The following is a 27,049-nucleotide window of genomic DNA, read 5'->3' on the forward strand; positions in this document are numbered from 1 at the left end:
GATATCTCTTTTCGTTGCCGAGAAGTTGAATGATGACGTCCTCATAGGATCTTAGTAAAAAGTCAAAATCATCGAATGCAAAATATCTCTGCGAGAATTAGCCCAAAATGGCTGAAACGTATCCCGATCATAGTGCAGAATACATCAATCAGATTGGTGTGTTTGATGGTGTTGCCTCAGAAAGCCCCTTTCACCCAGCACTTTTGAAGATAAAACAAGAATCCTCATTTTTCTTCTTCTGGGATTGATACATTATCGTTCCCAGACCCTACTCATTAGCCAAATATTTGGCTCTGGTAATCCCCTTTAATTTCAAGTGATCTGATTGGCTGACCGGTACTAAGAAGGTGTTATTTTTAGGTTGATGTGTTGGAAAATGGAACGGCAGCGACTAAGTAGACCCCTTGCACTGAGTCGCGAGAGAAATGGTTCTGGGGGACAGAACAATGGATTTTTTTTTTCATAAGAAAAGACGGCCTATTGTTTTGTCCCCCAAAACAATTCCTCTAGGAAATCAATGCAAGGGCTCCATATTTGAAACCTTCTAAATTCTTTCACAAAAATATTCCCATAAGGCCTACACTTCTTAGGATAGACAAAAGAATATTGAATACTACATCACTAAATGGAGAATATCTTTTGAGAAGTCGCTTAGAAAAGAAATTCGAGTCTGGAAACACTGTGACCTTATGATCAAGCTACTCAAGGCAAAAGCAATATCTGGAGAGATATTTAAATAACGGAATTTTTTATTTAAAGTGAAAGTAAAAATTAATTATTTCTTGTATATTTATTTTCATAATAATATTTATAACTGTATTTGTAGCTCTCATGCTATTTTGAGGCATTTTTAACTCAAAACTGTTTTCAGCGCTCAGTGAATGTTTACAACGCTACTTAGTTATTATGCATATAACGGTAGCAAAGACTGACTAGCTGAGCTTGTGCTCTGGTGATCTGGTGATCTGGTCGCAAGATTTAGGCTTGCGTTCCCCGAGGTTTCCCATAGCCTACGATTTGGCTATTGAGTAAGGAAGAAAAGAAAAAAATTAGAAAGAAAGAAATGAGGATTCCTGTTTTATCTTAACAAGGCTCTTGAAATGAGGGTCTTTCCACAGCGACAGCTTCAAACATACCAAGCTGATTGCTTAAATGACACTATGAAGACAGTTGAATCTTGTTGTATTCAGTTTAGCTCTTCTAATAGGTAACCAAATAATGCTTTTAAACAAATTAAGAAATTATCCTACTTGTTAAATAATTGATTAAGGAACAAGTTACGACATGTTCAGTGTCCCTGTTCGTTATGTTAACACTTCTGAACGTGGTGGTCGTGATGGTAAGTTTGATCACCTATCTAAACAAAACAAGAGGATGTATAGAGCTGCTTGATATAGGCTTAGAAGCACAGTTGCATACTCTCTCAGTGATAGCACCGTTTGACTTTCCTGAAGCCGAATATCCAAAGGAAAAAAGAAAACCAAGCTATAACCATTCGTAAGTATATGTTTTGATTGCAACTCGAGTTTAATTTGCCTGGAATAGAGACCTTCAGCACGACGGTCTTGCTAGGTGTACTGTAAACTTCAAACTGCAGTTCAAAGCCAGGCGCTTTACGTCAAACTTTCGACACATTTAGCAAGGTGCCATAACAAAGTTGTTGGCTGGGAGAGCCACCATATTGAATTTCATTGATGCTGAGTGTTTCTCCATGTTTGCGGGCGTGCTTCACAGTAAATTTGAGAGGACCAATTTGGCCCCAGAGAGCCATTTTGGCTTTTTCAAAGTAGTGCTATTTTAGCCCAGGCTAGGGCCAAAATAGAACAAAATGCCATTTTGGCTCGACAGAAGCCATTTTGGTATGGGTCTATCAGTACTGTTTTGGCCCCCTCAACTAGGCCAGATCAGGGGGGAAATGCATCTTGGCTGTCCAAGTGTAAATTTGATAGAATTACATCTAGTGTCATTTTGGCCCCATGGAAGGCCAAAATGGCATAAGGGGCCAATTTAGATTGCAAGGGCTATTTTGGCCCTCGGACATTAAGTGCTGTTTTGGCCCCATGGAAGGCCAAAATGGCATAAGGGATCAATTTAGATTACAAGAGCTCTTTTGGCCCTCGTACATTAAGTGCTGTTTTGGCCCCATGGAAGGCCAAAATGGCATAAGGGGTCAATTTAGATTACAAGAGCTCTTTTGGCCCTCGGACATCAAGCGCTGTTTTGGCCCTATGGTAGACTAAAATCAATGGTGACTAAGAGGCTACTTTACATCATAGGAGCTAATTTGGCCCTCTTACATAAGTGCAGTTTGGTCCCCATATGGTTGGTCAAACTTTTTAAACCACACTTGAGGATGGAGCACAAAAAAAGAAAATAATTTCGTTATTTTATACTTCAATTCCACAAAATTATCATAAATTAAATACCTAATATGTTCAATAAATGAGAAATAGCACATGTAACAATTTAATATGTGATAATTTTAAAATACTTTAATTTTGTTTCAACTCCAAGAAAAGGATTATTAATAATATTATCAATAGCAGTAAGGTCGTCAAAATATTCTTGGAGTCCTGGAACCGCTCTAAAGTCTACCCCAGCAGTATCAAGTCTATTCCATAAATTTTGTTTCAATAACGAGATGGAATTTTGTACAATTGATGTAGTGTTTGCTACAACAGAATCAACCGTTCTCTGAGTAAGTTTGTGTGCTGCTTTGGTCCCAAGCAAATACGCCGTATTCAATCGCCTTACAGTGTCCTCGTTAAGAACGTCATACTGTCGATCACCGGAAACGTTTCTTTGGTCTTGTTCATAGTAAATATCGTCTTGTTGTACTTCGCGGAAAGATTTGTCTTGAGGCCCTAAACAGGACGAATCTTCTTGGTCCCCTGCTTCCTCGTTACTGGTATCAGTGGAGGGATTTTCTGATATTTCTAGTCCACCGTGTGGCGGTCCTAGATCATCAATTACCTTGTGCATTATGTCCCGATGCTTTCTACGCAAATGTGTTTTGTATCCCTCGAAATCATCATAGCTCTTAGAGCAGCCAGGAGCTTGACAGACAATGTGGAAGTTGTCTTCATTTTTATGATACCTTTCAAGATGGTTTTTCAACAGAGAAAGGGTCAAGAAAACAGAGACGCACATAGAGCATGCTAAAGGCATCTTCATGATGTATCTCCTCTATTTGAGCTCTTTGTCGACGCGGCAGTCAAAAAAAGCGCGCGCTTGGTCTCGTGACCTCACGTAATAAAGTTGATTGACATAAGACGGATTGCCAACGAGTGAAGATTCGTTATCCTGTATATTTTGATAAAATGATGGACTGTTATCTGCCTTATCATATATCAATTGTATCATATATCAATTGTATGTATGTGTCTGCTTGTGTACATCCTACTCTGCATGTTTATATGTATGTATGTATATAAATTTAGTATATATATTGTATAGTTTATTGATATTATTATTAGTGTTAGTTTTTAGCTTAATTTCATATCTTAAATATTTTAGTCTATTTCTTTTGTTTTATTTTTCTTTAGTTAGGGCTCCTGTTGATAACAGTAAATTTATTGTATTTTACTGATAGGATAACCCTGTTTAAATAAAAGTATCTACTACTCAAATCTTTTTTTTAAAGTTTTACTCTGCCAGCTTTCTGCTTCAATAAGCTAGGTTATTTCTCGCCAAATTGAGGAATTTTGAGAATTTGACGCGTCAGTGACAAATTCCAGATTTCAATTCCAGATTTGTATAAATTGGTGACTCGTGTGATGATTCTGTCTTTTCCTTCGAGCCGCTTTATTGTAAGGAGTACTTGACCGCGTGAGTTCATCACTAATATACACTGCCCGATCGATATGGAACTCAGTGAAAAGATCACAGATCTAACAGTGAGTGAGTTGGGAGAGTTGTTGGAGTCCCGTGGTTTGGACAAAGAAATCGTCAAAGCTTTCAAAGGTAAATCTTAAGCTTACGTTAGCCTATTGGTATATAGAGAAGTTAGAGATGTGCATGGCGGTCCATCTCAAACAACTGCAAACAAAGCTCATGTGTTTCAGAACTCATCTTATCTCCTTCAAATGCCAACTAATTTCTTATGGTTTATTTTAAGATGCTGAAATCGACGGGAAATTGAGTGGAAATCGGGGACATGTTGAAGTCCCTCAAACGGAAGCGCGCCGCCATTAGCGCGTGGGTAGAAATAACTGGCAAGGTATGTATTTCTAGTATAGATATAAATGTTTTCCACTTATTATTGGTAAAAGAAGAAGAAGAAGAAAGAAGAATATTTTAAAATGTTTACTGTTGAAGAGGAGGTAAAATTTACTGATTCTTTTCTGAAATTCGAGCGCACTGTTTGCGGTTGCAGTATCTAGTCACGTGCAAGTTATGGCGGGAAAAATCAGAAATCGCATTGAGCATGCTCGAAGTACAAAGTCCGTATTCGTATATTTCATGATTCAGTAGTGATTCAGTACGATTACGTTTATTCATGTTAAATGGTTTTTTTTTTCATAGACTTTTGACGATGAAGGACAGCCAGCAGCAAGAAGCCTGCCTAGGAAAAGGCCTGTTCCAGCTATCTTGGAATCTGATGACGAAGATGGTGAAAATGATACGACTTCGAATATGACAAACAGCTCCTCCGGCTCGTCCAACTCGTCTGCTGCCGTTTTTGATGTAGACAGCTCTAAAACGTCTACGCCCAAGGCCAAGCGTCCAAGGAACACTCCGATGCCTTCTAATTCGAGTTATCAGGTAAGTTATAATTTGTGTTGTACGTGGTTGAATCAGGGAGGCATTTAAAGACTTATATCCATTTCCCAAATTTATTTCCTCAAAAGCCGGCTAGAACGCTACGAATGACTGCATCATGGTTTGCATGTTTGTTTTTTTTTTTTTATCTTTAACATAATTTTGTTATTGTACTAAGTGCAATTTGGTTAGACTTTCTTTCAAAGTGGTATAATTTATACTTTGGAATACCTTGGAGGCTCACTGAGCATAAAGTTATACCTTTCACTTGGTACCTCACCTAATGTGATAGAGGCTTGCTATAGCTTCTGGAGCACATTTTTTGTGTGTGGTTAAGTGCCTAGGTATGGAACTTTGTCTGTGTGCATGAGGTAACACAAAGTATTTCGTTTGTTTTAGGATCAAGATCACAAAATCTCAATTAATAAAGAAATATTGCAGCAAAAACAGAGAAAACAAAAACAAAAGGAGAAAAAAAACAGTTTCAAAGAACTGAGATACCCTAAATTAGAAGAAAAGAATTTTAGAGAAAGACAGCGACGAAAACAGAGAAAAAAGAAACAAAAGGATAAGAAAAATAGTTTCAAAAAAATCCAATATTCTAAATTACAGGAGGAGAATTCTAGCTTAAAATCTGTTAATGAAAAGCTTCACTTAAAAGTAAAAAGCAATATTGAGGAATTAAGGACCAAAACTGAAAATATTCAAAAAATTAAATCAATTGGAAGACATTTTAGAGCATTGAGTAACCAATTAGTTCGAAGAATCAATTCAAATCAGCTTAAGCTTGTTATAGATCAAAAGGGCTGTGCAGTTGTTCTGGGTAAGGGCAAGTTTGGTATTTGTAAGCTAACACAGTTTAATGCATCTGGATCAAAGTGTTATGTCGCTGTTAAAGAATATGTTAATAACACTGTTGAGATAAAAGATATACTGTACGAAGTGCAGATTGTACAGCAATTATCACATAAATGCTTCCCATTTGTCTTTGGAGTTTGCACTGAAAATACCCTAAAAATAATGTTTGAGCTTTGCTCTGAACCAGATGTTCTCAAATTGCCAGTGACAATTCAGTCTGTCTTAACCACCTCAAATTTAAGTGAGGAAATGCACCAGTGGTATGCAATATTAGCTAGCTGTGCAGACGCACTTCATTATTTGACTGTTCATTTAGTAGTTCACGATGATTTGAAAGCTGATAATATAGTACTTACAATGTGCAATGATGCATTCATACCCAAGATAGTTGATTTTAATAAGGCCAGATATCAAAGATTGTGTTCTCAAATCCTTGCCCATTGAAGACAAGTGTATTTATCTTCAACGTTATCCTCACATTGCACCAGAGGTGATCAATGGCCTTGCAAAGAAATCACCCCGAAGTGATTTGCATAGTTTTGGTTTCCTAATAAGGCAGGTTCAGAAAGTACATAACTCTGAATTTCTATCTGATATTTCTCTTGCATGCATGAGAAGAAACCCACTTGATAGACCAACTGCAGAGAAGCTATGCCAGCACTTAAATTCTGTAATATAAAGCATTTGCCTTGGTAATCACCAGTTTTTAAAAATCAATCATTTCAGTTTATTTTAATTTATACTATATATCTGCATGAAAGACATTGAAAAAAATGAACTATGCTTAAAAAGGTCATTGCTCGAAAGTAATCCATAAATATATCTTATCATATATCTTTTTGCCTCATTGCATAACTACAATATTTTGAAAAATGAAAACTACTAAGTTAGAAATTATATTTTTATATATTACTGTTTGTGAAATAAATGTGTTTTTAATCAACAAATGTTTATAGTAAACATTTTTGTTCAATCCATGATACTTCCATAAATAATATTATTCTGTGAAATATTCAACTATAATTATCAAGAGCATTTGAATGCATAGTATTGTTTGCACATTCCTGATATTAGTTGAATTTTGAATACTATTTTCAAGATTCTTGTTTACAATACATGCATATAATATTATATATATTCTATTATTGAATTCTCACATGTATGTATTGGTCAATACTAAGGGACCTCAACCCCCTGGGCAGTGGAAATATCCCCCTACATGGGCAGGCTATGCAGTCAAGTATCCCATGTCAGGACAGGAAAAAATCTAATTTTTCTCTCTTGGGCAAGCACTGCCAACATTCAAAAGGGCAAACCATAGCTAATTAGTCCAGGAATATAGTGAAATAATTGTGCCCTCATTGTCAGACATTACTAATTTTTTTAAATATGCATTATATTTCAGGTAGATTGGCTGAAAAGTTACAAACTACCAAATAGGGTTAGTAGATTTCAGACAATCAGCAAAATATATCATATATGGTTATGGACTCATCTGCTTTATTGATAAGAATCTGGCTTATGGTTGTTATGGCCTGAGGATGATATTGTTATTTATTATCTATATCTAGCATACAGCATAAGTAAGAAAAGCTAAAGTAATATATAGAGTGGGGGTTGGAGAACTTTATTGATATCCTGAAATGGCAAGCTGTTTTAAAACCCAAAATGTGAGTTTCATAAGTTCATTTTACTAACATGATCCAATTCTTTATTTTTAGTTTTCATGTGCTGTTGAGGCTGGACTGGCCAATAATTTTCTCACCCCAAACCTCATTAATGAGATGGTGCGTGATATATGCACTAGTGTGCAAAACTTTACACGAAGCCCTAACATCAGGGAAAGAGAAGCTGTGGCTAAGTTAATTGTAGAAACTTATCCTTTTTTGAAAGCCCCTCAACTCAGCAAAGATGCCAAGCCTTGGGTAAGCAAATATGATTACATTTTCAGGTAAAATTGTGTAATGCAATTAATTTTTTTTCTTAAGAACTTAGGTATATGTAAATATGCATGTCTAGAACATGGTAGCACATGTTTAAGATAGACAACCTTGTGCCTATTACTATGACATTCCAACAATTAACCTATCTGGGCCAAAAATCACGAAAAATCTATATGAAAAAAGTTTTAATGGAAAAATAAAATGGCATATTGTTTGAAACTGGCATTCTTTCAATACAGGAAAATAGTCTGATTGATTCTCTGATTAGTTTTGTTCAAGTGGGTTTGTTAGTGTGTCAACAGTAAAATTATTAATTTTGATGACAAAAAATATTTTGTCTAGATAAAACCTACCAATTGTTGCCAACAATTAACATGTATATACATTTATGTATGTAGGGGGCCTTTGAAGTAAAGATCATGAATCGGTTTAAAAAGCTTCAGCTCAAAAGAACCAACCAAGACACAGAACGTACAAAAGAAAAAGCAGCCAGTAGCCTCAATCCAAAACTCTCCAAACAAAAACCCTGGATGGTGGTCCCTACAGATGATCAAAGTGAAGAAGAAGTGAAGGGTACAATCCTTGCAATAAAGCAGGAGTGGAAGAAGACGAGAAAGGACCATGGCAACATAAAAGAAATGATGAACCGAACCTATGCAAAAAGAAGAGAGATGGTTCCCATTGAGCAACAGCCTCTCAAAGAAATTGTTAACATGTTCCCACCTGTCCAGAGTATGCTCTATGTAAGTGTAAATCAGCTACAGTGTACAAGATAATGTGTAATTATCAGGACCTTCAAACAATTTAGAAAGCATGGGTAATATTTGTTCTCTGGGTTCTCTGATGATTCTTTACTCCATAAAATCAACTTATAACTTCTAATTGGATCTAATTCAGTTGCTTCTTTAGTGGACCTAAACCTGTAAAAATAATAGCTGTCTGCAGTTTGATTTCAGGTTATGTTCTCCACATCTATTTCTACCTCTCACTAATCCATGTAGCAAATTTATTTAGCAGTTTGAATACTCTTCAATGAGAGAGATGAGTCTAAATTTATTTATTTTTAAATATCTGTTAACAGATTAAAGCTGACTTTGCAAGAGTAATGGGAAATCCAGACCTGACGACCCAGATGAAGAGCAGCTTCAAAGATGTTTGGAGCTGCCGGACGTTAAGCTATGCCAAAAAGAACAGCAAACATGAAAAAATATTTTTGGAAATGACTGCTGTCATTAACAGTGGATGCCAAGAAGAAGGTAAAACAGAAACATTTTTTAACTTTATAATTTTTTCCACTTCATATTTACCTCTTTCTTTGGAGGAATTGTGAATGCAAGTTTTACATGAATTCCCAGAGTCCCAAAATACCTTTATTTGCCCTATTTCATACTGATGTCACAGTGAGTTTACATGGGAACAGAATCACATAAATCAATAGAAAATTCAAACAAAATCTTCATTCTCTTCTAAAGTTTGGCTTCATTTTGTCTATATTATATTTTATGTTTCAATCATGGTATTTTGTTGACATGGGTGTTTTGTTCCCATGTTTTCCCTTTGTGTTGTTTCCATTCTGTCCCCCTGCAGTGACCATGATGAAATAGGGCAGTTAATCAATGAATATAAATAAATAAATTATGACTTTAAAAAAACTAATTCATGAAAAAGAAGAAAAAAAAGGAATGATGACTCATCAGGTAATTGAGAGAAAACAAAGATAATGAGCAGCTTCTTAGTACATTGTTTTGTTGAATATTTTTTTAGAATTCAAAGAAAGATCAGCCTTGAAGTTGGCCTCAATGATCTTGAGGCCTCCAAATAGAAAAGGAATCCAAAACAAGGATCATGAAGAGGCTGTGATCAAGGTCATTCCAGTAAGTGCAATAAAATATTAGCCTTGAGTGTTATGAGGTGATATACTATATTGCCCCCCTCCCAACCTACACAATGATAAGGAAATGATTTTTAAAAAGTTGCAAATTGTTATTTTCACAGGACCATCAGTCACTGGATGAGGCCATCAAGGGTTTGCGGCAGCCAGTCATTATAGTTGCTAATGACCTCTACAATTCAGATTTAATGTATGTGGCTGCAGAGGGCATGTTGTTCTCAACAATCACCACAAACAAGATTGCTGATGCAATAGTTGGAAAAAATATTTTGTTTTTTAGAAAAAACCTTAATGGGTGTCACAGATAACAAAAGCCCTGTGCCTGTTGACACTCTTATTGGAATATTATCAAATTTAGATATGAATTAATAAGTGTGTAAACTCTAATATACCTAAGCAGCATTTACATTGTATTCTATATACTATTTTATTATGGAATGCATTATAGAATCCATTTCATGAGAAAAGTATGCAAGCATAGCCCTTGTTACAATCAATCTCAGATGAGAAACTAAGCAAAGGAGCAAACAAAGCTGCAGACGCAAGACTTGACATCCATGCACGAGGTTTCTGGGAGAAGCAACGTTCTGCCTTTTTTGACGTAAGGGTTTGTCACCCAAATGCAGATACGTACAAAGATCTAGATCTACCCAAAATCTACAAGCTACATGAAAATGACAAGAAGCGGAAATACACCGAAAGAGTAAACGAAATCGAACATGGAACATTTACTCCCCTTGTCTTTTGTACAACAGGAGGTATGAGTAAAGAATGCAAAACATATCACAGCAGGCTTGCTGAACTGATAGCCCGAAAGAAAGGTGAAGAGTACCACAAAACAATGGCATGGATTAGGGCCAAGACTTGTTTCTCTCTGTTAAGATCTGCACTTGTATGTCTACGAGGCTCAAGGACTATAAAAAGAACTTATAATGATATAAACAACATAGACTTAGACATTCAGGTTGCTGAAAGCGCCATTTTATAAATTTAGATTTTTAGCTTATTAACGTAGATTTTTAGATAAAGATACATAGTTATATATTTAATATATATTTCAATTTTCCTTATTAGTCAGTTTTTCATCTTATAATTCCTTCTTCTTTGTAAGTATTATATATTAACATATTCATATTTAAATAATGGACAAATTCTATTCGTTTTTTACAATCTTGAAAAAATGTATAAATATTTTAAAAAGATAACTTTCATTCATTATGCATTGCATTGGCTAAAAAGTAATCTGAGTAAATGCTGCTTAGGTATATTCAGAGTAGACTGTCTTTTATGCCTAGTTTTTTTATTCATGTTACATTAGGTTACATAAAGATTTATAAATTTCCATTAAAAAAATCTGGTCCTGCTTTATTTATGTTTAAGTTGAATATTAAATATGCCAAAGCCGTTTTCATAAAAAAATACCTGCAATATAAGTGCCAAAAATGAAAATGTCCCTTATCTTAAAGAGCAAAAACAGCCCCAAATTCAGAGCCAGAATGTTTACCGTTTCAGAAGTGCCAAAGGAGCCCTATTTTTGGGGGCTGTTTTAGAATCAAGATTTAGCCCTAACAGAGCCAAAATAGCTACCATTTCTGAAGTGCTAAAACAGCCCTCTTAATAAGGGGCCATTTTAGGGTCAGCATTTAGCCCCACATAAGGGCTCAAACAGCCCAAAAATAAGAGCTAAAATAGCTCCAATTCCTGAAGTGCCAAAATGGCCCTTTTCACAAGGGGCCATTTTAGGGTCAGCATTTAGCCCCACATAAGGGCTAAAACAGCCCCAAAATCAGAGCTAAAATAGCTCCAATTCCTGAAGTGCCAAAATGGCCCTTTTCACACGGGGCCATTTTAGGGTCAAAATTTAGCCCCATATAAGGAGCTAAAACAGTCCCAAAATCAGAGCTAAAAAAATGGCCCCTACCGGTAGTGCCAAAATAGCCCTACTTTAAGGGGGCCACTATAGGGTCAAAATTTTGGCCCCATTTTTGGGGCCAAAACCGCCCTATCCGATTTGCTGTGTTCTTCTCCTCATCCCTAGCAGTTAACAGTAAACCTGATGCTAAAGGTCTCAGTTTAATGTAGTACGAGTTTTTATCTCATGTATAACTTTCTAAAGTAGTTATGTAACCTAAAAACGTTTGTCCTTTTTTCGCTGTTATTCATCTTTTGATGTGGATGATTGCGATTCATCTATCTGTACAACTTGTAAAAATTCTTTTTTCAGATCAACATCATGAATTTCAAGTTCCTTTTGCTGCTTTGTTTGATCTTTGTGGTCTTGATGCCCGACGCCGAGGGCTGGAGACGACGACGACGTCGCCGCAAAAGCCCAACCGGTTGCCGCAGGGTCTGTCACACGTTTTGCGGCACGAGATGTACTCCTTCCTGTCACTTTACTTGCTGGAAGCGATGTTACTGGGTTAATTGCGGAAAGCGCGATGCGCCTGAAGATGAGCCTGAAATCCCGTACAAAGATCTTGCACCAAGTAAAGAATGAAAGGAATCATAGAAGTTCAGATTATTAAGGATTATCAAGGAATACCAATAATCTTTTAGTATGCACTGAATGAAATATGTAACTTAAGAGTAAATTGCAGTAAACAATGAAACATTCACCTGAAAGTTGTTTAATGTAGTTTTTTCCACCATCACTCTATGAGCTCCATTAAAGTGTATATGACACGAAAACATTTCATCGTCTAAAATGTATAGTTTGTTAATAATAATAAATATATCGTAATGAAATTTGTTTCAAAAGCTTATTTCTTGAGATATGTGAGAAAATTAATATCAATTTGTGACGTCATTTTGTTGACACATACTCTAGATTCAGTAGTAATGCACAAAATATAAATTATAATTCGTATAAAATAACTACAAAGGGCATATTTTATTCAATTTCATTTGATAGTTCACGTAGTACTCTTCAAATGTTGGGAAACTGAAAAGTGTACTACCTGAAATTAAGATTCCACATTCAAACAAATTTCGTGTATTTGCAACTAAATCTGGAGACTTGTAAACAAAATGACGTCACAACTTGTGCTAAATTTTCTTGAATTTCTAGAGAAATACGTTTTTGAAACAAATTTAACTGTGTTATTCTTATTAATGACAATAAAATACACATTTTTAACATTAAATTTTTTTCGTGTCATATGCACTTTAAAGTACACCCAACCTCTTCAGGATGCCTTCGTGATTTGAAAGCCCTCATTAAATATAAGAATTGTGCTTACCATTCTTCGATATCTCTTTTCGTTGCCGAGAAGTTGAATGACGACGTCCTCATAGGATCTTAGTAAAATGTCAAATCATCAAATAGAAAATATCCCTGCGAGAATTAGCTCAAAATGGCGGAAACACACGTTGATTATAGTGCAGAATACATCAATCAGTTTCGTATGTTTGATGGTGTTGCCTCAGAAAGACCCTTACGCCCAGACACTCTTGAAGATAAAACAAGAATCCTCATTTTTCTTCTTCTGGGATTGATACATTATCGTTCCCAGACCCTACTCATTAGCCAAATATTTGGCTCTGGTAATCCCCTTTAATTTCAAGTGATCTGATTGGCTGACCGGTACTAAGAAGGTGTTATTTTTAGGTTGATGTGTTGGAAAATGGAACGGCAGCGACTAAGTAGACCCCTTGCACTGAGTCGCGAGAGAAATGGTTCTGGGGGACAGAACAATGGATTTTTTTTTTCATAAGAAAAGACGGCCTATTGTTTTGTCCCCCAAAACAATTCCTCTAGGAAATATTTGCAAGGGCTCCATATTTGAAACCTTCTAAATTCTTTCACAAAAATATTCCCATAAGGCCTACACTTCTTAGGATAGACAAAAGAATATTGAATACTACATCACTAAATGGAGAATATCTTTTGAGAAGTCGCTTAGAAAAGAAATTCGAGTCTGGAAACACTGTGACCTTATGATCAAGCTACTCAAGGCAAAAGCAATATCTGGAGAGATATTTAAATAACGGAATTTTTTATTTAAAGTGAAAGTAAAAATTAATTATTTCTTGTATATTATTTTCATAATAATATTTGTAACTGTATTTGTAGCTCTCATGCTATTTTGAGGCATTTTTAACTCAAAACTGTTTTCAGCGCTCAGTGAATGTTTACAACGCTACTTAGTTATTATGCATATAACGGTAGCAAAGACTGACTAGCTGAGCTTGTGCTCTGGTGATCTGGTGATCTGGTCGCAAGATTTAGGCTTGCGTTCCCCGAGGTTTCCCATAGCCTACGATTTGGCTATTGAGTAAGGAAGAAAAGAAAAAAATTAGAAAGAAAGAAATGAGGATTCCTGTTTTATCTTAACAAGGCTCTTGAAATGAGGGTCTTTCCACAGCGACAGCTTCAAACATACCAAGCTGATTGCTAAATGACACTATGAAGACAGTTGAATCTTGTTGTATTCAGTTTAGCTCTTCTAATAGGTAACCAAATAATGCTTTTAAACAAATTAAGAAATTATCCTACTTGTTAAATAATTGATTAAGGAACAAGTTACGACATGTTCAGTGTCCCTGTTCGTTATGTTAACACTTCTGAACGTGGTGGTCGTGATGGTAAGTTTGATCACCTATCTAAACAAAACTAGAGGATATATAGAGCTGCTTGATATAGGCTTAGAAGCACAGTTGCATACTGTCTTAGTGATAGCACCGTCTGACTTTGCTGAAGCCGAATATCCAAAGGAAGAAAGAAAACCAAGCTATAACCATTCGTAAGTATATGTTTTGATTGCAACTCGAGTTTAATTTGCCTGGAATAGAGACCTTCAGCACGACGGTCTTGCTAGGTGTACTGCAAACCTCAAACTGCAGTTCGAAGCCAGGCGCTTTACGTCAAACTTTCGACACATTTAGCAAGGTGCCATAACAAAGTTGTTGGCTGGGAGAGCCACCATATTGAATTTCATTGATGCTGAGTGTTTCTCCATGTTTGCGGGCGTGCTTCTTCTCCTCATCCCTAGCAGTTAACAGTAAACCTGATGCTAAAGGTCTCAGTTTAATGTAGTACGAGTTTTTATCTCATGTATAACTTTCTAAAGTAGTTATGTAACCTAAAAACGTTTGTCCTTTTTCCGCTGTTATTCATCTTTTGATGTGGATGATTGCGATTCATCTATCTGTACAACTTGTAAAAATTCTTTTTTCAGATCAACATCATGAATTTCAAGTTCCTTTTGCTGCTTTGTTTGATCTTTGTGATCTTGATGCCCGACGCCGAGGGCTGGAGACGACGACGACGTCGCCGCAAAAGCCCAACCGGTTGCCGCAGGGTCTGTCACACGTTTTGCGGCACGAGATGTACTCCTTCCTGTCACTTTACTTGCTGGAAGCGATGTTACTGGGTTAATTGCGGAAAGCGCGATGCGCCTGAAGATGAGCCTGAAATCCCGTACAAAGATCTTGCACCAAGTAAAGAATGATAGGAATCATAGAAGTTCAGATTATTAAGGATTATCAAGGAATACCAATAATCTTTTAGTATGCACTGAATGAAATATGTAACTTAAGAGTAAATTGCAGTAAACAATGAAACATTCACCTGAAAGTTGTTTAATGTAGTTTTTTCCACCATCACTCTACGAGCTCCATTAAAGTACACCCAACCTCTTCAGGACAGGATGCCTTCGTGATTTGAAAGCCCTCATTAAATATAAGAATTGTGCTTACCATTCTTCGATATCTCTTTTCGTTGCCGAGAAGTTGAATGATGACGTCCTCATAGGATCTTAGTAAAATGTCAAATCATCAAATAGAAAATATCCCTGCGAGAATTAGCTCAAAATGGCGGAAACACACGTTGATTATAGTGCAGAATACATCAATCAGTTTCGTATGTTTGATGGTGTTGCCTCAGAAAGACCCTTACGCCCAGGCACTCTTGAAGATAAAACAAGAATCCTCATTTTTCTTCTTCTGGGACTGATACATTATCGTTCCCAGACCCTACTCATTAGCCAAATATTTGGCTCTGGTAATCCCCTTTAATTTCAAGTGATCTGATTGGCTGACCGGTACTAAGAAGGTGCTATTTTTAGGTTGATGTGTTGGAAAATGAAACGGCAGCGACTAAATAGACCCCTTGCACTGAGTCGCGAGAGAAATGGTTCTGGGGGACAGAACAATGGATTTTTTTTTCATAAGAAAAGACGGCCTATTGTTTTGTCCCCCAAAACAATTCCTCTAGGAAATCAATGCAAGGGCTCCATATTTGAAACCTTCTTAATTTCTTTCACAAAAATATTTCCATAAGGCCTACACTTCTTGGGATAGACACAAGAATATTGAATACTACATCACTAAATGGAGAATATCTTTTGCGAAGGCGCTTAGAAAAGAAATTCAAGTCTGGAAACACTGTGACCTTATGATCAAGCTACTCAAGGCAAAAGCAATATCTGGAGAGATATTTTAAATAAGGGAATTTTTTATTTAAAGTGAAAGTAAAACTTAATTATTTCTTGTATATTAATTTTCATAATAATATTTGTAACTGTATTTGTAGCTCTCATGCTATTTTGAGGCATTTTTAACTCAAAACTGTTTTCAAAGTTCAGTGAATGTTTACAACGCTACTTAGTTATTATGCATATAACGGTAGCAAAGACTGACTAGCTGAGCTTGTGCTCTGGTGATCTAGTGATCTGGTTGCAAGATTTTGGCTTGCATTCCCCGAGGTTTCCCATAGCCTACGATTTGGCTATTGAGTAAGGAAGAAAAGAAAAAAATTAGAAAGAAAGAAATGAGGATTCCTGTTTTATCTTAACAAGGCTCTTGAAATGAGGGTCTTTCCACAGCGACAGCTTCAATAATAACAAGCTGATTGCTTAAATGACACTATGAAGACAGTTGAATCTTGTTGTATTCAGTTTAGCTCTTCTAATAGGTAACCAAATAATGCTTTTAAACAAATTAAGAAATTATCCTACTTCTTAAATAATTGTTTAAGGAACAAGTTACGACATGTTCAGTGTCCCTCTTCGTTATGTTAACACTTCTGGACGTGGTGGTCGTGATGGTAAGTTTGATCACCTATCTAAACAAAACAAGAGGATATATAGAGCTGCTTGATATAGGCTTAGAAGCACAGTTGCATACTCTCGGTGATAGCACCGTCTGACTTTGCAGAAGCCGAATATCCAAAGGAAGAAAGAAAATCAAGCTATAACCATTTGTAAGTATATGTTTTGTTGCAACTCGAGTTCAATTTGCAAAAAATAGGTATTGTAAGTTTAAAACGTTTCTCCTCTTTTCGCATTATATATCTGTACAACTTGTAAAAATTCTTTTTCCAGATCAACACCATGAATTTCAAGTTCCTTTTACTGCTTTGTTTGATCTTTGTGATCTTGATGCCCGACGCCGAGGGCTGGAGACGACGACGACGTCGCCGCCAAAATCCAACCGGTTGCCGCAAGGTCTGCAACAAGTATTGCGGCATGAGATGTACTCCTTCCTGTCACTACGGTTGCTGGTACCGATGTAACTGGGTTAATTGCCATGGAAAGCGCGATGCGCCTGAAGATGAACCTGAAATCCCGTACAAAGATCTTGGACCAAGTAAAGAACGAAAGGAATCATAGAAGTTCAGATTATTAAGGATTATCAAGAATTACCAATAATCTTTAAGTATGCGCTGAATGAAATATGTAACTTAAGAGTAAATTGCAGTAAACAATGAAACATTCACCTGAAAGTTGTTCAATATAGTTTTTTCCACCATCTCTCTATGAGCTGCTTTAAAGTACACCTATAACCCCTACATGATAACTTCATGAATTAAAAGCCCTCATCGAATATATAAGTGTCTTGGTTTGAGGGTCTTTCCATAGCGACACCTTCAAACATACCAAACTGATTGCTTAAATGACTCTACAACATAATCAACATAAGTTTCAGCCATTTTGGGCTAATTCTCGTGGAGATATTGATTATTTGGTGCTTTGGCTTCTTAGTAGCGCCCTTTGACGATATCGTCATATTGAGTATCTCAGCAACGAAAAGAGATATAGCGAACTAGAATAGTTAACGCTATTCTTACTTATTTTATGAGGGCTTTTAAGACAAGAAGGCATCCTGTAGGGTTTAGGTGCACTTTAATACTACTGGTACTAAAGTTGAAGTCGATGTACTCGATTTTCACACTAGATAACGTGGAACTACGATGAAAATTTGTAGTTATTTGCAGTCGGTTGTCAGTGCCGTATCAATTTATGAAATACGTAATAATCCTTTCTTCGATACCCTAAAAGATACCAAGGTATGCCGAAATTCTAAATTTAAGACCCTAAAAGATATCAAATCGCCGACTTTTACCCTTAAGAGATACCACAAGCACACCTGATATTCTTATCCCATAGTCAACCCCCACCTCCCCCTGTGTTCTATGAAGACAGTTGAATCTTGTTGTATTCAGTTTAGTTCTTCTAATAGGTAACCAAATAATGCTTTTAAACAAATTAAGAAATTATCCTATTTGTCAAATAATTGTTTAAGGAACAAGTTACGACATGTTCAGTGTCCCTGTTCGTTATGTTAACACTTCTGGACGTGGTGGTCTTGATGGTAAGTTTGATCACCTATCTAAACAAAACAAGAGGATATATAGAGCTTTTGGTTAAAGCATTAGTAGCTCAGTTGCATACTGTCTCAGTGATAGCACCGTCTGTCTTTGCTGTAGCCGAATATCCAAAGGAAGAAAGAAAACCAAGCTATAACCATTCGTAAGTATATGTTTTGATTGCAACTCGAGTTTAATTTGCCTGGAATAGAGACCTTCAGCACGACGGTCTTGCTAGGTGTACTGTAAACCTCAAACTGCATTTCGAAGCCAGGCATTTTACGTCAAACTTTCCACACATTTAGCAAGGTGCCATAACAAAGTTGTTGCTAGAAGAGCATTGAATTTCATTAATGCTGAGTGTTTCTCCATGTTTGCGGGCGTGTTCCTTTGCCTCATCCCTAGCAGTTAACAGTAAACCTGATGCTAAAGGTCTTTAATGCAGTGCAAGTTTTATCTCATGTATAACTTTCTAAAGTTATGTAACCTAAAAACTTTTGTCCTTTTTTCGCTGTTATTCATCTTTTTATGTGGATGATTGCGATTAATCTATCTGTACAACTTGTAAAAATTCTTTTCCAGATCAACACCATGAATTTCAAGTTCCTTTTACTGCTTTGTTTGATCTTTGTGATCTTGATGCCCGACGCCGAGGGCTGGAGACGACGACGACGTCGCCGCCAAAATCCAACCGGTTGCCGCAAGGTCTGCAACAAGTATTGCGGCATGAGATGTACTCCTTCCTGTCACTACGGTTGCTGGTACCGATGTAACTGGGTTAATTGCCACGGAAAGCGCGATGCGCCTGAAGATGAACCTGAAATCCCGTACAAAGATCTTGGACCAAGTAAAGAATGATAGGAATCATAGAAGTTCAGATTATTAAGGATTATCAAGAATTACCAATAATCTTTAAGTATGCGCTGAATGAAATATGTAACTTAAGAGTAAATTGCAGTAAACAATGAAACATTCACCTGAAAGTTGTTCAATATAGTTTTTTCCACCATCTCTCTATGAGCTGCTTTAAAGCACGTCACCTAACCACTACAGGATGCTTCCGCCTGATTTGAAAGCCATTATCAAATAAAGACGGTACGATTTTCGCCTACAACTATCGTATACCACACGCTCACGTCATCCTACAACTCGAGTCGTAGCGTGTAAATCAAGCCTATAACTCGCCTACGACAGACGCGAGCGTGTTGTATACGATTGTTGTAGGCGAAAATCGTACCGTCTAAATCGGACTTAACGTAATCTATATAGTTGTCCAATGTCAGGATACAAGCGAGTAGAATTGGTTAGGTTTCGGCGTGTCTTATAAATTACCATAGCTGGTAGTGAGAGCATGTTAAAATCATTAAACTGTAAAGTTGGAAGGAAATAAGCCTAAAAATCGCAAATACATGATCTTGAAAAATTTGAATTTAGTAAGAAAACTTTTTAGAGCCAACAGATGTGTTTCCAACAAAGATTTTATCTTCCATACAAAAGGTTCTGTCCCTGTTAATCTTGCTCCGTAGAACCCAACCAGCGAAAGAAGATTTTTAACGGTAAAGTGATTTCGTTAATATTAGGGAGTTTTAGATTTACGTTCAAGGCAAACGTGAAACGTCAGTTGATCAGTGAAAAATCCTTTTAAATTAATGAAAAAGAATCGCAAAAAAGTCCAAGTAGTAGAAAAACAAAAGAATGTTTGTTTGTGATATGAAAGTTTGCAAGAGGTAAAGTAAAATACAGGAAAACTATGAAAACGTGGTCACGTTTGCCGTTTGCGGGAAGAAAACAAGTCAATCTAAAACTCTCTATTGACATTATGAGGGGCACTTAATTTTCGCCTCATTAATATATTTTCGCACCACTTAAAAGACACTTCAGAAACATTCAAAATACTTAAGACCGTAAACATTGACCACCAAGTTTTACATTCGAAATTCATGTGGCCATTGACTCTATATCCATATTTGGTAAGCATACCTTGTATGGAAGTGAACCTTGGTTTCTTTCCGTTCATTTTCCCGCCATTTTAGAGCTGTACTGGTACAAAAGTCTCGGCTAACTCAAAAACAATAGACCTTATTCGTGGTGTGACAATGTTTTCCCAATTCAGCGTGACAAAACTCTGGGGGAATGAAGAGCTATTGTTTTGAAACTCGTCGGGGATATCATCGTTATTCCTTTCGTATCCTTTGGGATAATCATGAATTTTTCGAAGAGTAAAAACAAAAGAAACTGAATCTCCTGGAGGTTCGTCACACTGAATTGCGAAAACATTGTCACACCACGAATAAGGTCTATAAAGTGGCAACTGAATAACGATACCTATACAGTCAAGAAATGTTAAAGAGCTCGTGGGTGTTTCTCTGGGTGCCAAAGGTTCATCGTTGTTTTCTTTTCTCTATTGATTTTTTTTCGCTTTCGCTGCTCGACCTCGTAGCTTCGTAACTCGACTAAAGGCCCCTCTGGGATCCAGGGTAGGGTCTTTCTTGGTGTAGTATGCTTTATCGCTTTTTATTTCTGTGTTAAGAGTTTTTGTTTTGTAGTGCCATTTTTAAGCATTGCTATTGTTTTATGCGCAATACGCGTGCATTTCAGCACTGTTTTCTAAGAATTTAGAAGAATTTGAGTGAGAAAATAAATGTTTGTTTTCTCCGAGAGTATACACAGAATTTCACGAGAATACTTTTGTGAGACCAAGGCACTGTATTAACAAACACAATAAGAAAGAATTAGCTTTAAGTTTCAAGCATGGACACTACTTTTTTCTATTTTGTGAAGTCCATTTATCAGGAATGTTCGAAACTCATATTTACATATTTTTACGATAGCATGAAGACGTTTTGACTAATTTGCATACGGATATAGAGCATGCGCAGGCGTTTTTCCTCGTGTCCGTAATTACATGAGCAAGTTTCACAGGCTCGTACCCAGTCGCCTCTCTTGCTCGCGCTGTGGTTGATGGGAAGGATTTTAGTGAGTTCGCGATGTATCAAGGGAAGGAAAGAAAACAAAAACAAAGCGACCGGTCGTCACCTTTTCTCCCTCCTTCACAAAAAGCCTTCGCAAGCATTAATCGTCTTTCCATATTTAAACCGAGGTTGTAAATTATTGTTTCAAAAGTACAGATTCTAGTTTAGATATTTAAGTGGAACAAGAATTTGAAAGGATTCGCAACAAGTTTTTTGAAATAAATTTGACCGAGCTTCTCTCTTTTGGCAAAGAATCGGGCTAACCGATTTCATCAGCATCGATTGAAAAAAATATTCTTCATACTTTTATATTTTCATTGCAACAGAAAAGCTTTTCTACTCACTTTGGGTTCAATACAGGAGCAAAAGGTTAGAAATTTGGTTGCTATCGTTTATTATAAATTATTCTTTATTGTTGCTAGATATTATTTGATAAATGGTTCTAGTTGAAACGTTGCCTTGCTTCAAAATATTTCCATTGAATGGCTTATTTTTCTTTATTTTAACTTACAACTGGATAGATGACTTGTATAAATTTAATATATGTGTGTTTACGACGAATGTCGATTAATGTAGTTTATTGAATTGTCCGTCATAACCGAGTTTAGAGTTTTAAGATTTTTAGCTTACTTTTTGGAGAGACTTTTAGCTTAATTTACAGCTTGGGTCGCTTTGTACATTATAATTGACAAAAAATTGTATTTTTATACTTTACGGCAGCGAAAAAACAAATTTCAGCTTGCAAATCGAAGACACAGAGTTCGCATGTTTAAGAAAATCGCAGTAGGATACGAAACCAAAGAAAAAGGGAGAAAGAAAGGAAAGAAAAAGAAAGGAAAGACAGACAAAAAGAGCTGACATATATCCACGTATTTTTATCAAGGTTATGTACTAGCTCGGAATGTAACAAAGCCATGAAAGTCAAAACGAACGTAGATTAGTTAGAGTTTGTTTTAAAACAAGCGGTCGACGAAGGATCAACGCAGCATATTGACCCGTTACAGATGTTCATCTGGTTCATTTGCTTCAAAAACTTTCTTCGAATCTGAAATTAGTGTGAAATCAATGTGCATAAAAAGTACGGGTTTTGAATTAGTTATTTTCTAGCACGAAAATCGTCCGAATTTAAATTCAGCTGAACCTTTACAGGAGTAGAACTTAATGGTCCAATAATCACTGGTTAAAGTTTTTTCTTGATATTCAGATGGGAAGTATTATATTTTTGCGAATTTTTATTGAAGTTTGTGACCGACGTCACACACTCAACACTAAACACCGCTCCATACATTTCTTTGTATTTTGTAATCAAAATATCTTCTAGTTTTACACTCAGTATTGATGGAAAGATACCATAAAATGACTATAACCACAAGTTATGTACGTTAAGTCCCTAAGCGGAACTTTGGGCTTAATAGAATTAAAGTAAAACATGCAGTGATTTATAAAGAAATGTGTGGAGCGGTGTTTTCTTGAGTGTATGACGTCACAGACACCTATAAAAATTGGAATATAAAGAAAAAACTTTAACCAGTGATTTTTAAACCCTTAAAAATTATTCCATTAAAGTTTCAGCCGAATTAAATTTCCAAAGATTTTCGCGCTAGTCCCCCTTTAAATTTTTTTTTTTTTTTTAAATTTGATACTAAATCATTTGATTAAATAACGCTACGGGATATTCTATTTTGCTCTAAAACTCCAACATTTTGTCACTTTTAACATTTTTCTCGGAAAATGTTTTTTAAAGATTTTTTTTTTTTTTTTTAAGATTTTTATCTATTTGTATAGTTTTGAAAAGATTTTTATTCATTTATTTCTCGATAACCGCTGTCAGAAGTTCATAACTAGTTATGAACTTCTGTCGCTGTTCTATTCTATTTTGCTATAAAATTAATTTTTTAAAATTAATTTTTAACATTCATCTTGACAGCAGTTTTCAAATACTTATATTTACGCTTCGTCAATAGCCACTTAATGAAAGTTTTAAAAGCAATTGATTTAGGTTTGTGATAACTATATCCAAGCTGTTTTTGAATTACTGTTCAATAAGATGTTACAGATGTAATTGAAATCTAAAATCATAAAACAGACGATGCGATTATAAATTTTGGAATGAAATACATGAGAAATAAGGTGAATATCGTACCGTATGTAGTAAGTTTACCACAACGGATTTTAAAAAATGATCAGAAAGAATAGTTTTTTTAAAAATGAAACATTAAAAGCTTTTTTAATTGGACAATGAATGAAGTTTTTTCTCTAGGTTCTCCGGTTTTCCTCCCCCCGCAAAAATCAACTTCAAATAAATTGTAATTCGATCTAGAAGAGCCTAGATGAAAATTACTCTGGCTGTGTTATTCTAATTGAAGTCAGTTTTATCGAAAAAAATTGGTTCTCTGTAAGGTTATAATGTGTAATTTGCTGCAGATGTTTAACGTCATGAAGACTTTTTTCCATTAACTACACCATTCAAAGAAAAAATAACAGTGGGAAGTACGAGTGAATAGAATGTGGCAAACTTTAATCAACTGAAAAAATAAGCATCTGGATGGATGGGTGGATGGATGGATGGATGGATGGATGGATGGATGGATGGATGGATGGATGGGTGGATGGGTGGGTGGATGGATGGATGGATGGATGGGTGGATGGGTGGGTGGATGGATGGATGGATGGACGGACGGACGGATGGATGGATGGATGGATGGATGGATGGACGGATGGATGGATGGATGGATAGAGAGGGAAAAGTTTCGAATATTTTCTTCCACTTAAGATAAAGGAAAACGCAAAATATTCAGCCAATCACAAACCTTCTTTCAGATGATGCTTCACATTGTCATGCTGGCATTTTATGGCATCAATTCTTGTGATGCAACAACCAATAAGAACACAGCATGTGAAGCCCACTTGAACACGTCCTGGGATGGAAACAGTACATGTGCTCATTCACGTGACTCAGAATGCAACGTCCACGTGACCTGTGGTTTGAAAACAATAACTCAGCTTGTCAACCTCATTTCATCGCCTGAAGCGGTATCCAGATTGTAAGTCGTAAAACTGCTCATTTTTTGTTTTTGTTTCTGGGTTCCAGGGCTGGAAACTCGTGCTACCAGAGAATAGACCATTTCACAGATCCCGCGGCTCAACCTCAGCCTCGTTTAGCGTGTAATATATTCTTTAGAAATTGCCTACAACCTGTGAAATTTTTAAGTGTTTCAATTGTTCGTTGATGTGTAAATTCCTTTCATTACTGCGGACTGTAGTCAAATTCTAAAGAATAATTACACGCTGACGAAGCTGAGGTTGAGTAACGGGATCCGTGAGACGGCCTATTCCCCTTCCCCTCCCCTCTCTCCTCAAAATTCCTCCTCGACATCTTCAAGCCCCTGGGTACCTCCTCGGGCAATTTCTCTAATAAAAAGGAATCACCAAACACTTTCAAGATTTGTTTTGCTATAGAGTATTATATACGTTAGTATAATTTCGTCTAAAGGGGTTTTCATCCTCTATTCAAACACCTCGCATCCGCCTCGTTTTTCAACTCGCATCTCGGTGTTTGAAAATCGGATGAAACACTCTTTCACGAGTTAATATATTACTTGAATCTCTTACTTTTACATTTTCCAGAGATATCTCAAAGAACAGCCTTGTCGAGATAAAAGAGCACATGTTCTTGGAGTATAAAAATCTAGTTGCCCTGTAAGTTGGTTGTCAAGCAATTAAAATATTGTACAAGTTGTGAATATACTTTTTATGGTTGACAGCACATGTTGGTCGTTGTTTGACCACAATAGGCCGTTTACATGATGGCGTCATTTGACAATCACTACCAAAATGTTTCACGAATTTTCTTTCTTATTCAAATTTGTTTTCCTCGTGAGAATAGTAAGACAATTGTTGCTAGTTAGCTGAACAAAAGAAAGAGCGCAAGGGAGTCTGGTAGCTGTAGTAAATGACGCTATAATGCATTCCAAGTGACCTATTTGGAATAGATAATGAGATTTAAAGAAATTTATCAGCTGATTGAAACAGCAATTCTTTCTGGTTGGCAGCACATGGTGGTCAGTGTTTGACCACCATTTGGAGCAGATAATGGTCAGATTCAAAGACTTTTATCAGCTGGTTGAAACCTTGGGGTGCATGTTACGTCATAGCCGCCATGTTGGTTGACCAAACAAAGCATTCCTCACTAAGCTTCTCTTCTAATTTACAATAGCATTCGAAAACGATATTCGATAGCTGTTTTTTACCGTAGACGTACTACCCCCATCCGCAAGGATACTTCAAGCGATTTTAACCTAGTGGGGGTAGTGTAGTGAGAGTTTGGTAACTATACAAGAGTTAGCCTAAGGGGGGTAGAGTTGTGATTTTGCTCCCTTTACGAAAGCTTTACGAAACTTCTCCGATGGTGTTCGTTGCCACTCGAGTTGGCGAATTTACGAGTGACTTGTCAGGCTTAATTATATGCTAATCCTTTGCTAATCCCTGCTATTGTTCTTCAACTTTAGTACCGAACAATAGGGCATTTCTTGATACGGTAGCCTAATTTGCTGATTTTTCTTGAAGGGACTTGTCCTACAACAGCATACAAGTAATACAAAGGAAAGTATTCAATGGACTAATGAAACTCAAGACACTGTAAGACACTGATTGAAACTAAAAAAATATGAATCATGAATGATGTTGAGAAACCTGTGCGGGAGGTCGTGGCTCAAGCCTCGGCCGGACCAACACTCAGGGTCTTAAAATAACTGAGAAGAAGGTGCTGCCTTTGTAATTATATCTGCAAATGGTTAGACCTTCAAGTCTTCTCGGACAAGGACTTAAAACCTGAGGCCCTGAATTATTATTCTTATTATTCTTATTATTCTATTATTATTATTATACGAATTATTATTCTTTCCTAGAGATTTAAGTTTCAACTTGCTGCACGAGTGGGACACACTAGACATCACAAAGCAACTGCCATCCTTAACAGAACTCAACATCACAGGAAATCCCTTCTGGTCGCCAGGACAACACATCCGGGACCTTCCAAACATCTCATACATTAGTGGTATCGTGACCTATGCATTACCATATGAGAACAAGAACTGTGTTCTTTGTGAGTTACAAAAACACGCCGACATGAAGAATAGAATAAGCAAGGTTAATTTGGTTACTGTAGATGGCCTCCACTGCTTTGAACTGCTTATTGATTTTGGCGCCAATTTCTCCGCTGTTTGGCATTCAAACTTTTCCATCACCTGTGCGTACAGATACGACCTTTGCAAGTCGCCTCCTTTCACTAAACCACCTTCAAACATCTCTGTTGAATTTATTGACGGCTGTTTCCTAGGAATTAGGACGTGGGGATTACCCAACATTCCAATCGGTATTGCTACGATGATGGTAAACTTTGTCGTTATGGCTACTGTTGCCTTGACACCCAGCCTGTTCAAGAAAGCTAACATGGTTTTAATGGCTAGCATGGGGTTGGGGGATTTTCTGCAAGGATTGTGGTTGCTTATTCTCACCATCGTCCGAATTTCCATGTCAAGTTTGGAGTTTTTCGACAAGAAGATGCCTTATCTCTGCTACAGTCTATTTGCATTGTTAGTGACCGCACAATCTCTTAGTGCCTTTGTTAGTTTTATTGTCACGATTGAACGGTATCTTTGTATCGTCTACAGTACTAAATCCCAATGTACGAATCACTCGTAAAATCGCTATAGCTCTCCTAGTATTGGTAGGGCTGCTTATCTTAGGTGTTAATGTAACACCAGTCGCTCTACAGATGACCTCTCCGTTTACCGATTACTCATGTCTAAACCTTCATGTCCCGAATAAACCATTCTTTTTAGAATCCATCGCTTATGTCTCCGTAATATCTTACGTTGTATCTTACATTCTTTATGCTCGGATTTTTTGGACTGTGCGAAGATCAAGCCTCAATGTCGGCATCCAAAGAGAAGGAAAGCTTGCCAAGCGAATCATTACTGTCATAACTACGAATCTTCTGTTTCTCTTGGGTCCCATGATAGCTGGGCAGCTCCTT

At 36.6% G+C, this 27,049-nt stretch overlaps 3 protein-coding genes and 3 long non-coding RNA genes across 8 annotated transcripts; all 6 read left to right on the top strand.

Annotated features, from left to right (window-relative positions):
• Positions 1-1,299: 1,299 nt before the first annotated feature.
• Positions 1,300-12,075, top strand: LOC148912864 (uncharacterized). Its single transcript, XR_016119145.1, has 2 exons — positions 1,300-1,497; positions 11,678-12,075. It is a non-coding gene; the product is annotated as an uncharacterized LOC148912864 (long non-coding RNA).
• Positions 1,504-10,613, top strand: LOC116295695 (uncharacterized). Of its 3 annotated transcripts, XM_089026633.1 has the most exons (9): positions 3,583-3,963; positions 4,118-4,219; positions 4,525-4,764; positions 7,025-7,060; positions 7,341-7,544; positions 7,961-8,305; positions 8,644-8,818; positions 9,327-9,436; positions 9,558-10,613. In XM_089026633.1, the coding sequence occupies exons 2-9, from the start codon at positions 4,157-4,159 to the stop codon at positions 9,759-9,761; spliced, it is 1,377 nt and encodes a 458-aa protein (XP_088882759.1). In that variant the 5' UTR covers positions 3,583-3,963; positions 4,118-4,156; the 3' UTR covers positions 9,762-10,613. The 3 variants fall into 3 exon arrangements, with proteins under 3 accessions (XP_088882761.1, XP_088882760.1, XP_088882759.1); XM_089026634.1 differs by having other exon boundaries at positions 3,582-4,219; XM_089026635.1 differs by lacking the exons at positions 7,025-7,060; positions 7,341-7,544; positions 7,961-8,305; ... (1 more) ...; positions 9,327-9,436; positions 9,558-10,613 and adding an exon at positions 5,161-6,405 and having other exon boundaries at positions 1,504-3,963.
• Positions 12,076-13,990: 1,915 nt separating the features above from the next.
• Positions 13,991-15,028, top strand: LOC148912865 (uncharacterized). Its single transcript, XR_016119213.1, has 2 exons — positions 13,991-14,195; positions 14,631-15,028. It is a non-coding gene; the product is annotated as an uncharacterized LOC148912865 (long non-coding RNA).
• Positions 15,029-16,473: 1,445 nt separating this feature from the next.
• Positions 16,474-17,176, top strand: LOC148912866 (uncharacterized). The gene is made up of 2 exons (XR_016119212.1): positions 16,474-16,654; positions 16,776-17,176. It is a non-coding gene; the product is annotated as an uncharacterized LOC148912866 (long non-coding RNA).
• A 453-nt stretch (positions 17,177-17,629) lies between these two features.
• LOC116288223 (uncharacterized) lies at positions 17,630-19,023 on the top strand. Its single transcript, XM_089027094.1, has 3 exons — positions 17,630-17,740; positions 17,977-18,203; positions 18,623-19,023. Exons 1-3 carry the CDS (start codon positions 17,645-17,647, stop codon positions 18,633-18,635), a joined length of 336 nt encoding a protein of 111 aa, XP_088883220.1. The 5' UTR covers positions 17,630-17,644; the 3' UTR covers positions 18,636-19,023.
• A 2,182-nt stretch (positions 19,024-21,205) lies between these two features.
• Positions 21,206-26,715, top strand: LOC116288222 (uncharacterized). The gene is made up of 5 exons (XM_031694990.2): positions 21,206-21,381; positions 23,833-24,056; positions 24,640-24,711; positions 25,579-25,650; positions 25,920-26,715. Exons 2-5 carry the CDS (start codon positions 23,833-23,835, stop codon positions 26,713-26,715), a joined length of 1,164 nt encoding a protein of 387 aa, XP_031550850.2. The 5' UTR covers positions 21,206-21,381.
• The last annotated feature ends 334 nt before the right edge of the window (positions 26,716-27,049 follow it).

Source organism: Actinia tenebrosa, unplaced genomic scaffold (genome assembly GCF_029948245.1).
Source record: "Actinia tenebrosa isolate PJP-AT-01 unplaced genomic scaffold, QUT_ActTen_1.0 PGA_scaffold10__47_contigs__length_13832649, whole genome shotgun sequence".
NCBI classification, from domain to species: Eukaryota; Metazoa; Cnidaria; class Anthozoa; order Actiniaria; family Actiniidae; genus Actinia; species Actinia tenebrosa.

Coding starts and splice junctions, on each gene's coding strand:
- LOC116295695 (XM_089026634.1), top strand. CDS start 4,157: ATGTTGAAGTCCCTCAAACGGAAGCGCGCCGCCATTAGCGCGTGGGTA. Junction 7,061..7,340: donor GTTACAAACTACCAAATAGG/GTTAGTAGATTT, acceptor CTTTATTTTTAG/TTTTCATGTGCTGTTGAGGC. Junction 9,437..9,557: donor CTGTGATCAAGGTCATTCCA/GTAAGTGCAATA, acceptor TTATTTTCACAG/GACCATCAGTCACTGGATGA.
- LOC116288223 (XM_089027094.1), top strand. CDS start 17,645: ATGAAAATTTGTAGTTATTTGCAGTCGGTTGTCAGTGCCGTATCAATT. Junction 17,741..17,976: donor ATACCCTAAAAGATACCAAG/GTATGCCGAAAT, acceptor TAATTGTTTAAG/GAACAAGTTACGACATGTTC.
- LOC116288222 (XM_031694990.2), top strand. CDS start 23,833: ATGATGCTTCACATTGTCATGCTGGCATTTTATGGCATCAATTCTTGT. Junction 24,712..25,578: donor TATAAAAATCTAGTTGCCCT/GTAAGTTGGTTG, acceptor TTTTTCTTGAAG/GGACTTGTCCTACAACAGCA. Junction 25,651..25,919: donor CTAATGAAACTCAAGACACT/GTAAGACACTGA, acceptor ATTCTTTCCTAG/AGATTTAAGTTTCAACTTGC.